Source organism: Argentina silus, assembly GCF_951799395.1.
Source record: "Argentina silus genome assembly, chromosome: 4".
In the NCBI taxonomy this organism is placed as follows: domain Eukaryota; kingdom Metazoa; phylum Chordata; class Actinopteri; order Argentiniformes; family Argentinidae; genus Argentina; species Argentina silus.
In genome coordinates this window covers 17024363-17036795 of record NC_139658.1, presented here as the reverse complement: position 1 = coordinate 17036795, position 12433 = coordinate 17024363, and the positions used below count along the sequence as shown (strand labels likewise).

The 12433-nt window shown below is 43.0% G+C and overlaps 1 protein-coding gene across 1 annotated transcript in view; it reads left to right on the top strand.

Annotated features, from left to right (window-relative positions):
- cdk18 (cyclin dependent kinase 18) overlaps window positions 1-10535 on the top strand; it is a 26691-nt gene extending 16156 nt beyond the window's left edge. The window contains exons 3-16 of the mRNA XM_083667491.1: window positions 534-676; window positions 1618-1749; window positions 3696-3752; window positions 4364-4478; window positions 4822-4916; window positions 5046-5108; window positions 5269-5392; window positions 6015-6135; window positions 7048-7145; window positions 7317-7422; window positions 7537-7579; window positions 7680-7770; window positions 7965-8042; window positions 8298-10535. Coding sequence (XP_083523617.1) covers window positions 534-676; window positions 1618-1749; window positions 3696-3752; window positions 4364-4478; window positions 4822-4916; window positions 5046-5108; window positions 5269-5392; window positions 6015-6135; window positions 7048-7145; window positions 7317-7422; window positions 7537-7579; window positions 7680-7770; window positions 7965-8042; window positions 8298-8332 — 1301 coding nt within the window. The 3' untranslated portion in view covers window positions 8333-10535. The remainder of the gene's footprint in view (window positions 1-533; window positions 677-1617; window positions 1750-3695; window positions 3753-4363; window positions 4479-4821; window positions 4917-5045; window positions 5109-5268; window positions 5393-6014; window positions 6136-7047; window positions 7146-7316; window positions 7423-7536; window positions 7580-7679; window positions 7771-7964; window positions 8043-8297) is intronic.
- Window positions 10536-12433: the final 1898 nt, after the last annotated feature.

Genomic DNA, 12433 nt, shown 5'->3' with positions numbered 1-12433 from the left:
CTTCCACTCCCTCCTCTGTCTCTCAATTTAATTCAAACCACTCATCCACACTATAGAGAGAGAGAGAGAGAGAAAGAGAGGATATCTCCATCAGTTAGACCTATCATATCTTTCTCTGTACAGCGTCCTTGATGGCGCTTCAAATGCACTGTATTATTATTATTATTATTACTACCCTAACACTGTCTTTGGTTACAATCAGCGTCCCCATAGAAACAAGCTCCGAGCATTCAACATCAAACACCCAGAGAGGGAATGGGCAGAACAAACACAGACAGACACGCACAAACACAAGGCACGAACACACACACAAGCCACGAACGAATACACACACACACACACACACACACACACACACACACACACACACACATGCACACACGCATACACGCACACACACACACACACACGCACACGCACACGTGTGAGTGTGTGTGTGTGTGTGTGTGTGTGTGTGTGTGTGTGTGTGTACAGGTGAGGCTACAGTATGGACTCTGTCATGTGTGTGATTTGCCTCGGTCTCTCTCCTCCAGCGCTGACTCCAGACAGCCTGGCCCTGCCGTCTCTGTCCACGCAGCCCAGCCCAGTGAGCCCAGAGCCAGCCACGCTGGGAGCTGAGTCCCCCTCTCAGCTCCACTTCCGCAGCAAAGCCCCACACAGACGCTTCTCCATGGAGGTAAGGGGTCATAGAGTGGGAAAAAGAGAGACAAAGGGAGAGATGAGGGGAGAAAAGTGGGGCAATGACGGGAGAAGGGGAGCAGAGACTAGTTTGACTCAGACTCCTGCTATTAATCCAGCTATTCTATTCAGCACAAAAATCAAGAAGAAGAACCAGAGCAGGACAGAATGACCACTGCCATCATACTGGTTTCCTCTTCTCCCTCCCAGACCCTTTCGCCATCACTCCATCAGCCTCAGAGGAGATTAAACATCCAACAGTGGAGCTCAAGTCATCTACAGAACATTATTTTTTCCTCCTCTATTTCCCTCTCTCTTTTGATAGTTCAGCTCCACCAGTCGAGCCAGACACCTTTAGTGATAAAGCGAGATAATTCACTGTTTTACTTTTTCAAAAAGCCCCCTGCAAAGACAGTCTGAGTCATTCTCTCCCTCTCGTAGACGTAGACCTAGATACACACACACACACACACACACACACACACACACACACACACACTCTAGGGAAACTCTAGGGAAATTCACACACTTTATTCCAGACAGAAAATTGTATTGCGGGGGGAAGTGTGAGTTACTCACTCAGGAAAAACTGAGAGAGCTGAAGATGTGAACTATGTGACCTTCATTCTGGCAGAACAGAGAAATGAAGGGAGGAGAAGAGCTCTGGAGGGATTGGCTAGCCGTACAGTTTAAACTTTAGAGAACATCTTGGGGGCGAGCAACTGTACATAGCAATAAAATAGTCTTTCTTTCGTCAATCTTTAATAATAACAATAAAAAGTCAGAGTAAGACACTTTGCCACCATGGACCGGATTAGAGTTGTGGTTATTAATTATTGATCATTTCTCTGCTATGTGCAATGTATGTGTGCAATGTACAAATATGTTGCATTCATATTGAATTATTGACTAGTGTTTCTTGTCTCTCTCACTCTGCAGGACATGAGTAAGCGTATGTCTCTGCCCATGGACATCCGTCTGCCTCCAGAGTTTCTCAAGAAACTTCAGGTGGAGAGCGAGAACTCCCCGCCCTGCAAACCTCTGAGTCGTATGTCCAGACGTGCATCGCTGGTCAGTGTAAATAATATGTACTACTAAGTCACCTGACTTACCAAAATCACCTGACTTACCAAACACATAATCACCCATAACCGTATATCCCAAATACCCTTAACCAAAACCACAAATATATATACAGTGGGGGAAATAATGATTTGATCCCCTGCTGATTTTGTTAGTTTGCCCGATTACAAAGAAATGAGCGGCCTATAATTTTTATGGTACTTTTATTTTAACAAATAGAGACAGAATATCAACAAAGAAGTCCAGAAAAAACACATTATATAAAGTTATAAATTAATTTGCATTTGATCTAAGGAAATAAGTATTTGATCCCCTACAAACCAGCAAGAATTCTGGCTCATACAGACCGGTTATGTGCCCATGAGACACACAGATTAGTCCTGTCACTTTTGGAAAAGTACTCCTAATCTCTGCTTGTTATGGGTATAAAAGACACCTGTCAATAGAATAAATCTCTTCCATTCCAACCTCTCCACCACCATGGGCAAGACCAAAGAACATTCAAAGGACATCAGGGTAAGAGTTGTAGACCTGCACAAGGCTGGAATGGGCTACAAGACCATCAGCAAAAAGCTTGATGAGAAGGAGACAACTGTTGGTGCAATTATTAGAAAATAGAAGAAATACAAAATATTTCGCCCTCGGTCTGGAGCTCCATGCAAGATCTTGCCTTGTGGGGTAAGGATGATCATGAGAAGGGTGAGGGATCAGCCCAGAACTACACGGGAGGAGCTTGGTAATGATCTCAAGGCAGCTGGGACCACAGTCACCAAGAAAACCATTGGTAACACACTACACCGTAACGGATTGAAATCCTGCAGTGCCCGCAAGGTCCCCCTGCTCAAGAAGGCACATGTACAGGCCCATCTGAAGTTTGCCAATGAACACCTAAATGATTCAGAGAAGGCTTGGGAGAAGGTGATGTGGTCAGATGAGACCAAAATTGAACTCTTTGGCATAAATTTGACTCTTCGTGTTTGGAGGGAGAGAAATGCTGAATGCTACAATCCCAAGAACACCATCCCCACCGTCAAACACGAAGGTGGAAACATTATGCTTTGGGGTTGTTTCTCTGCTAAGGGTACAGGACGACTTCACTGCATTGAGGGGCCAATGGACGGGGCCATGTACCATAAGATCTTGGACGAGAACCTCCTTCCCTCAGCCAGAGCACTGAGGATGGGTCGTGGATGGGTCTTCCAGCATGACAATGACCCAAAACATACAGCCAAGGCAACAAAGGAGTGGCTCAAGAAGAAGCACACTAAGGTCATGGAGTGGCCTAGCGAGTCTCCAGACCTTAATCCTATAGAACATTTGTGGAGGGAGCTGAAGCTTCGAGTTGCCAAGCAAAAGCCTTGAAACCTTCAGGATTTGGAGAGGATCTGTAAAGAGGAGTGGACCAAAATCCCTCCTGAGATGTGTGCAAACCTGGTGACCAACTATAAGAAACGTCTGACTTCTGTGCTTGCCAGCAAGGGTTTCTTCACCAAGTACTAAGTCATGTTTTGCTTGGGGATCAAATACTTATTTCCTTCGATCAAATGCAAATGAATTTATAACTTTATATAATGTGTTTTTTCTGGACTTCTTTGTTGATATTCTGTCTCTATTTGTTAAAATAAAAGTACCATAAAAATTATAGACCGCTCATTTCTTTGTAATCGGGCAAACTAACAAAATCAGCAGGGGATCAAATAATTATTTCCCCCACTGTATATGTATGCTTCACCATCACAGGCATTTCATACCATTCCTCATTCCATTACAATGAGTCCGTCCTCTGATTTCTACCTCCACCAGCCTCCCCTGATAGATAACCAAATTCCCTGTGACCCCCCCAACACATACACCTATCAATGCCTACATACAGAGAGTAGGCTATGATAAGGCTTACTAACCAAAGACTGTTGTGTGTGGTTTTCCTCCTATAGTCTGATATTGGCTTTGGGAAACTGGAGACATACGTGAAGCTGGGGAAACTGGGCGAGGTGAGTGTGTGTCCCTGTAGTTAACTTCTCCTCGGCCGAGATTCATTTACATTTACATTTACATTTATGGCATTTAGCAGAAGCCTTTATCCAAAGCGACTTACAACAAATACATTTGTCTAAGTAAGTGAATCATCTATCCATCAGTCATCACAATAAAAAGTAATCTATGCTAGGACCAGGGGCTATTGGCAGTCACAGTGCTAGAAGAAGGAAGAATTTGTATTATTTTTATTTACAGGAGAGAAACTTGCACAGGGGGGTAGTGGGGATGAAGAGGTCTTTAGGAGGGACAATTAAGATATAGCCTGAATAGATTTCATAGAATTCAATAATACGGCGGAAGATAAGTAGTGACTCTGCTGCCGATAAGGGTTTCAACACTGCTCTCTCAGAAGAGCTATTTAATTGCAGAGCAGTATGTCTCGAATGGAGATAACATTATAGGGTAGGTTTACAGTTAGTGGTTAGAGATCACATCACCTACTTCTGTCTGTCTAGTGTTGCAAGAGAGTGATGACCATGACATATAAACATGGACCGACATCACTGACCACTGCTTTCTGTTTCTCCGGGATGACTTCCTGATTCTTGTTCTGTTTGGCATGTAGGGGACGTATGCCACAGTGTTTAAAGGGCGGAGCAAACTGACAGAGAACCTTGTGGCCTTGAAAGAGATCCGACTGGAGCATGAGGAGGGAGCACCCTGTACAGCTATCAGAGAAGGTAAACAACACACAGGGAACTCTGTTCCCACCCTTAACTTCTCCTCACCCCTCCTCAAACACCACACACTCATACTCTATTCCAGTACAGGGCTGACACCTCAACCGACAGGGATGTAACAACACTGCCCTCTAGAGGACTTGAAATATCATTACCATGTCATCATGTTTTTAAGTAGCCAACCAGCGAGGGCAATGCTCTGTATTTTCATGTTGGAGAGGAGTTCTCTCCATTCACTCACTAATTCAGACTAGATTCCAAAATGTATTCATAATGAGGATTCAACACATTTTTTGTTAAGCTTTATACTACTCTTCCGGCTCCCCTCTCTCTGTCTCCCCAGTGTCTCTTCTGAAGAACCTGAAACACGCAAACATTGTTACGCTGCATGACATTATACACACAGACCGCTCCCTCACACTCGTCTTTGAGTATCTGGTGAGTACACACATCTTCAGGTACTATGAGTAACAACTGCAGATGATATTAAAGCATGAACAATACTTCAGGTATGGACCATCACTAATAACTCTAGCTATTACTGGCTTTTGTCTGTGTGTCTCTCAGGACAGCGATCTGAAACAGTACCTGGACAACTGTGCAAACCTCATGAGCATGCACAACGTCAAGGTGAGTGAACTCTTCAGAGCCTTACTCATCATCATCATCATCATCATCATCATAATTATCAACCTCATCATCAGACAAAGAAGTGATCAGTCATTAACCCAGAAAGCTTATATCACTTCTACCTCGCTCTCCTCTCTCCCACTCCTCTCTCTCCTTCTAGATCTTCATGTTCCAGTTGATGCGTGGTCTGGCCTACTGTCATAAGAGGAAGATCCTCCACAGAGACCTCAAACCTCAGAATCTGCTCATCAACGACAAGGGAGAACTCAAACTGGCTGACTTTGGTAAGACACATTTGGGTTTGGATCTTTAGAAACATCAAACTAATCTAGACCTAGAAGATACCTCTAAGACTGCAAGACTGCTTTTTGCCCATATCATGGTAACCTAGCTCTTACTATCAACCCTAACCTCCTCTGCCTGCAAATGCATGTCCTCTCTGTAACATGCTCCTCTCGCTCTCCATCTGAACTTTCTAGAGAAAGTCTGGAGGCAGACGGATGTCCATGGACAGGGACATACGCTTACTCACATCCTGCAGAGCGAGAAAGTCAAGAAACACTAATTCATAATTAATATGAATAAAACATTTTTTTACATTACTCACACCTTACAGCAGAGAGATGATCAATAATCAATAGAGTGTAGCTGGTTGAAAAACAATACCCAACCACTACCGTTGCTGATCTGAGAACCAAATAGGTGTAAGCAATATAGCTCCACCGAGCTTTCCAATGGGTGTGGTGGAGCCTTCACCATACTGCTTATACCTGTCCAGTTCCTTTCGACCTGCAAACCCTAGAGACATAGACATGGGGGTTAGGGTTAGGGTTAGGGTTAGGGTTAGGGGTTGATGAAAACGGTAGTTGACTATGTAACATAACGTGTGTTTGTTTGATTGGTCAGGTCTGGCCCGTGCCAAGTCCGTCCCCACTAAGACCTACTCCAACGAGGTGGTGACTCTATGGTATCGCCCCCCTGATGTACTGCTGGGCTCCACAGAGTACTCCACACCCATCGACATGTGGTAAGCAGAACCCGAGTGAGTTATCCTTCTACCCTGGAGACTCACGGCTAGTGCTGTGAGGTTTCCATTCTCATGCATAGAGACAGAATCATGTCCAATGATTCAAACTCACTTGGTTTTAATGTTCTTTCAGTGACTCATCATTGTGCCGGCTACTAAAGAACTAAGAGAGCTCATATGGCAACATGCATAGTATAGACACTATTCATCTAAATGCCCTGTGAGATGAATTGTTTTGTTTCTCTAGATTAGTCTCATATTTGTCTCTGTACCCGGCTCAGATGTATATACTGTATGGTAGCAATAAAACAGTCAGCAACTAGACTATGTAACAGGGTCTCTAAGTTTTACTTTGAATTCAACAACAACAACAACAACAACAACAAAAGCTTGCAATTAAACTAGCAGGTCTGAATCAAATGTCTCGGGACAATTACTAGCCTCACATTAAGCAACAATTCCTTTTATACGTAATTACCATGGTGAAGATTTCTGCCTGTTGCTAATTTACCATAAAGCTTAAAAGACTGCTTTCCTTGTTCAGCAACATAATAACAACCTTTCAATAATGAACTCATTTGCAACGCATTCCTTTCATCAGTAGATCAACAAAGGACATCAGTGTACTCAATTAGGCCCTACCCTATAAACAGCTCTGTTTGTGATCAACACTTGTAGTCTTTGATGTGTGTGTGTGTGTATGTGTGTGTGTGTGCGCGTGTGTGTGTGCGTGAGAGTGTGTGTGCGTGTATGTGTTGACCCAGACCATGCATGTGTGTGGCTCCAGGGATTCATTATTTCCTCAGACACACTTTAAACCCTACTCCATGCCTTTAGGCATATGGCCCCACCATAGCATGTCAGACTGTACCTTCACAGTGCATGGTTAATGTACTCCGTTTCCTCTTAAAGGGGCGTTGGCTGTATCATGTTTGAGATGGCCACCGGGCGTCCCATGTTCCCCGGCTCCACAGTGAAGGAGGAGCTACACCTGGTCTTCAGACTCATAGGTAAGAGAACAGACCAATGGAGCACTATGTCCAAACGTCTTGAGCACGTGGGAAAAGAGGTCCTGCCAAGGCTGATTCCACCAGAGCGTTTGAATAATGTAAATACAGGGTCATTATTATCTCTCTCCCTCTTCCTCCTCTCTTCCCTTTCTCTACTCCTTTCTCTCTCAGGCACTCCCTTAGAGGAGAGTTGGCCAGGTATCTCCAATAATGAGGAATTTAGATCCTATATGTTCCCCCAGTACAGACCCCAACCACTCATCAATCAGGTGCCCAGGTAACACAGCCACAACTTAACCGCAGCACAACCACATCCCAAAAAGTGAATCAAATTCACGCCCAGGAAACATGACCCCAACCTGACCACATACTCTTTCACTGTCTCCCATAGGTTGGACGCGGAGGGCATTGACCTGCTACATGCTCTACTACGGGTAAGAGGTCATCCTCAACAGTGCATCCACATGGACACTCTGTTACCAATTTACCTCAGTGCTGTTGTTTTGACTGTTGTATTTTTCCCCGTCACTGCAGTATGACACAAGGACCAGAGTCTCGGCTGAAGCTTCTCTCAGACACACCTACTTCCTGAGTCTGGGAGAGAACATCCACAGCCTCCCAGACAGTAAGGAACACCCCCCCCCCCCACACACACACACGATATAGCCTACTTATTGTACATAGTGCACACAGCCAACAGCCAATATAATTATATATACACATACAGCATACACATAGTCATACACTGATGGTGTATTATGAGGTGTGTCATGCTCCCAATACATCGTTTCACCCCCCCCCCCCCCCCCCCCTCTTTAGCCTCCTCAGTGTTCTCCCTCAGAGAGGTTCAGCTGCAGAAGGACCCAGGACACCGCAGCTCAGTGTTCCACCCTCCAGGTATATTAATAACACAGTAACAACACACTAATAACATAGTAATAAGATGTCCATAAACACTGCAATCAAAATCAGCTACTGTTGTGGTGGTGGCACTTAGAAGCAAGTAACTATCCCGTTAGTCTGAGGCTAGTATTTTTCAGAGATGGCTAGTGAAAGATTTTACCAACTAGCTTGTCAGGCTTGTGAGACGTTTGCATGTATGTTCATATTCAAACACTCAGATTTTCCACATGTTCTGTATTCCTAATCTAGGTCGGGGGAAGAACAGAAGGCAGAGTATATTCTAGAAGAGGAGAAAATGGAGAGAGGAAGAGGCCATTCCAAAAGAAAAGAAAACAAGGAAGGAATCTGCTGTCAAGACCCCATACACACACACACACACACACACACACACACACACACTCACACGTTGAATCCTTTCCTCTCCTCACACACAAACACAGGCTGTTCACAGACACAGCCTGTTCACAGCATGGCTCCTTCCTCCCTCACTCTCACCCTTACCACCAACCTAAAAACATCTTTAGTGTGTTTTATTATGTGAAGTGTCTTACCCTGTGGTTGAACATGTATACAGTATACCAACCACCCATCTCACCCCCCACCCCAACTACCGCCATCCAAATTCCAAATTTCACCTGAGACCAAAAATTTAAATCCCAAATAAATCTGGACTATTGGGGGAAATGCCGATTCAGATGACAAACCTGCCTCTATACAATCTCCCAATGATTTAACCTACTGGGGTGTTTCACTTAATCAATATTAAAGTGAAATTTTACTCAAGTTTTTGAAGTTGCCTTAGTAAAATGTGCATGAGATTTTGTTTCTTATGAATATGATATATAGAAACCTAGAGTAGCCTATGAGTAATGGGCATAAGTGTCTGTATTTCTGAGTCTCTTATTTGCACAAACCAGAAGTGTCCTCTGAAAAGTGTTCCTTTCCCCTGCCTCTCTCTGGCCTGGTCCCAAAACAACCCCTCGACCCTCCCTCTCACATATCTGAGAGAACCATAGGAATAAGCAATGTGGTGGAAAAGTCTATTGAAAGTCTAGGTGGAGCCATCACCATAATGGATATACCTTTTTACATCATATCTCAATATAACCTAGTTTCTTCAGATCTAAAAACACCAAGGGAGTTAGGGCTTGGGGGTTGTTTTCTTACCAAGCCAGGCCTACTCTCCATTCTGCACCTCTCCTAGCTTACTCTCCTCCCTCCTGACCCCCTCACTGTCAAGCACTACTGAAAGCCATGAAGAGGAATCAGACAGGTGTCATTGATGGTGTTGACTTGTGGGTGTGAGCAGCAGTGAGTGATGTGATGATGTAATGACCTGTCTCATGTGCTGTAGACAGGCAGACACGAGACTGCACCCTCAGATAGACTGTACCACATCGCTACAGTCTACAGTCACTCCCTCTCCTCATCGCCTTTCTTTGATCTGAACTGATCTGAAATAAGTACACAGGAGAGAGCATCTTCCTAGGCAGACTACTGCTTTCACTTATCCTGTGTTTCCAGATCAGTGCAGGTGAAGGAGAGGAGACGCAGTTCTCTAAAACAGCAGCCCTCCCTGAACTCCTTTCATTCCACATTACCAGACTGGAGGACCTGGATAGGTTAAAGCAGTATGGCGTTTAGACTTATCCAGTCTTTGAATCTGTCGGTGAGGGGGAAAGTGGTGAGGAGAATAAGTTAAGGAAGAGTATTGGGACCCATTTGGAGAGATGGAGATGTGTGTGTTCCACTTTAAAATGTCCCCTCTTTTTATCTTTTCAACCCCGAGGCAGAAGTATTAATGTATGTGTCTTGTGGTGGTAAATGAAGATATTTTAAATACTGTAATGAAAAGAAATAATATATACGTATTTTAACAGATGTGTTCATCTTTCTCAGTGAATTTTTGCCAGATGAAACAAGAGATGACTGTATTAAAAAAACTGTAGATGATGTCTAAATGTTTTATAAAGATATAAAGTAGCTATATTTAGATTTTGTATAAAATGTGATATTGAATATTTTTTGTGATTTGTCAACACTATTATAAAAAAACAGAAACTGAATGTATTGTGACTGCCAAGGAGCCAAAAGTGATCGAATAATAATTGACTAATGAATAAACAAATAAATTATACAATTGTGTAGCACACTGACCTGTCCACAGACTCATGTTAGGCCCTACTTATCTGATTGTCAGCCCTCTTCATGGCTGAAGCTCGGCTGCCCTGAAAGAAAAAGGACGTTAAAATGTTAAACAGGATTATCTGTGTTTACTGTTTGGATTTAGCCTATGTGCTTCTCTTCCTATTGGGTATTCTATGGAGGCATATGCATCTAAACTGTGCAAACTCCCTCTTCAATTTAAGGCGTAGTGTTTACAAATGAACGACACGAGGCGCTATTGTTCTCATTGTTTACACCAGAGTCCTGAGAGACGCTAAATGTGATCTGTGTTCTCTGAGCTCTATCTAACTCCATTAAGACTTCCGGTTTCGCTTTTCGCCGTATTCGTGGCTTCAAAATAAAAGCATGAATGGAAAGTGATGGGATCACAATATTTTCTCTTATTTTTGCTGAAATCAAAGGCTAAACATGATTTTTATTACCACTGTACTCGACAACACTTCTAGTATACATATCAACTGAGTTTCAACCATGGGGGGTGTCATACAAAGATTTATTGGCACTTTTATTGGCACCATAGTCATTCATAATTCATCGTTAATAATTGTTGTTTCATTCAGGCCGAAGCTAATAACAATTTCTCCCCCCCTCCCCCCCCCTCTCTCTCTCTCTCTCTCTCTCTCTCTCTCTCTCTCTCTCTCTCTCTCTCCCCGCAAGCAAGCCCACTAATAACTACAAAAGGAAGATCCTGAAGAATCTTTGTGGGCTTGCAAAGCCTTATTTTGGTAGTGGAAAAGGTTTAAAGATGTTTCGATAGATAGATTTGCTGGGTGGTTGAAAGAAAGTGAGATAGTCTTCTTATGGTAGTGGATGAATTTGGAGATAGTTTGGTTGGTTAGATGGATGGATAGAATGTTGGGTTATACTGAGTGAAGCAGTAGTGACTACTAGTTGTGAAACTAGTTGTTTGGCTTATGGCCTAAGCAAGAATTCCTCACACATGGTGTAGTGTCATCACTAAACAGGTATCATAAAAAATAAAATCATGGGTCATGACCATAGTTAAGTGGCGGGTTGGGGCCACATTGATGGAAGATTCCAAATATTGTACATTCCAACTATTGTACATGCAGGCACTTGGTGACTTGCCCCTGGCACTGGGCTAAGTATCAGTACTACAGTGCCCTCCAGATGTATTGGAAAGAGGAAGCATTTTGTCTTCTTTTAGCTCTATACTCCAACAGAGATTCTTAGCTTTAATTTGATAAAACTAAGACTCCTAGGGGATAAAAGTTAGCCTTTTACCCAAAACAATGAAGAGGTTAATCAGTACAGGTTATACTGAGTGAAGCAGTAGTGACTGGTGAAAGGAAGAAAGGATGATGCTAGGTAGTTGAAAGGTTAGACAGATATATTGTTGGAAAGATATAAGGTTAGATAGATAGATAGATAGATAGATAGATACAGTGACAACCTTGTGTGTACAATGTACTATTGTTAGCTAGTTAAGCAGATGATGAAGATTGGGTACTTTGAGCTGTATGGCGCCGGTAAATAGCCAGCAACATTTGCAATGACATCGCTCTAGATTCAAACTCACCTGATGCATATTCTAGAAGTGCTCCCAATTAAAGTGGTACCAGAGATGTATTGAAATCTTTGAAAAATAGTTCTGTACAGTCCATTATATGTGTCCTACACAGTGCAGATTGGGTAATTTGAGTTGTATGGCTGGAGTAAATAGCCAGCAACATTTGCAATGACATCGCTCTAGATTCAAACTCACCTGATATGTACTCTGGAAGTGTTGAGGAGTAGAGTGGTACCAGAGATCTATTGAAATATTTGAAAAATAGTTCTGTACAGCCTATTATTCTGGCCCAATACTATTTCAGAATAATAATTAGGATATAAGAACTATTACAAACCCTTCTGGGGCAATATAACGAAATATTATATGGTTATGATTGAAATATGTGTTAAGATGATCAGTATATTTTTTTGTGGTTCCTTGACCTCTGTTTACCATGTTCAAATGCAAAATACAGTTTAACTTGGATGCTCTTATTTTGAAGAAATCCTCCTTTACGTCGACCGGAAGTAGATGGGCGGAGTTCCACTATTGAAGCTCAGGGAACACAAAAAGTTACAAAAAGTTTATCAACTCTAACAACCATATGCGGGCGGCGCAAGCCCTTCACTCCACAAATAACTTTTCCGGTCAGTTGTGTTGTCGGCGTGCGTCAGGTCATTCCGCT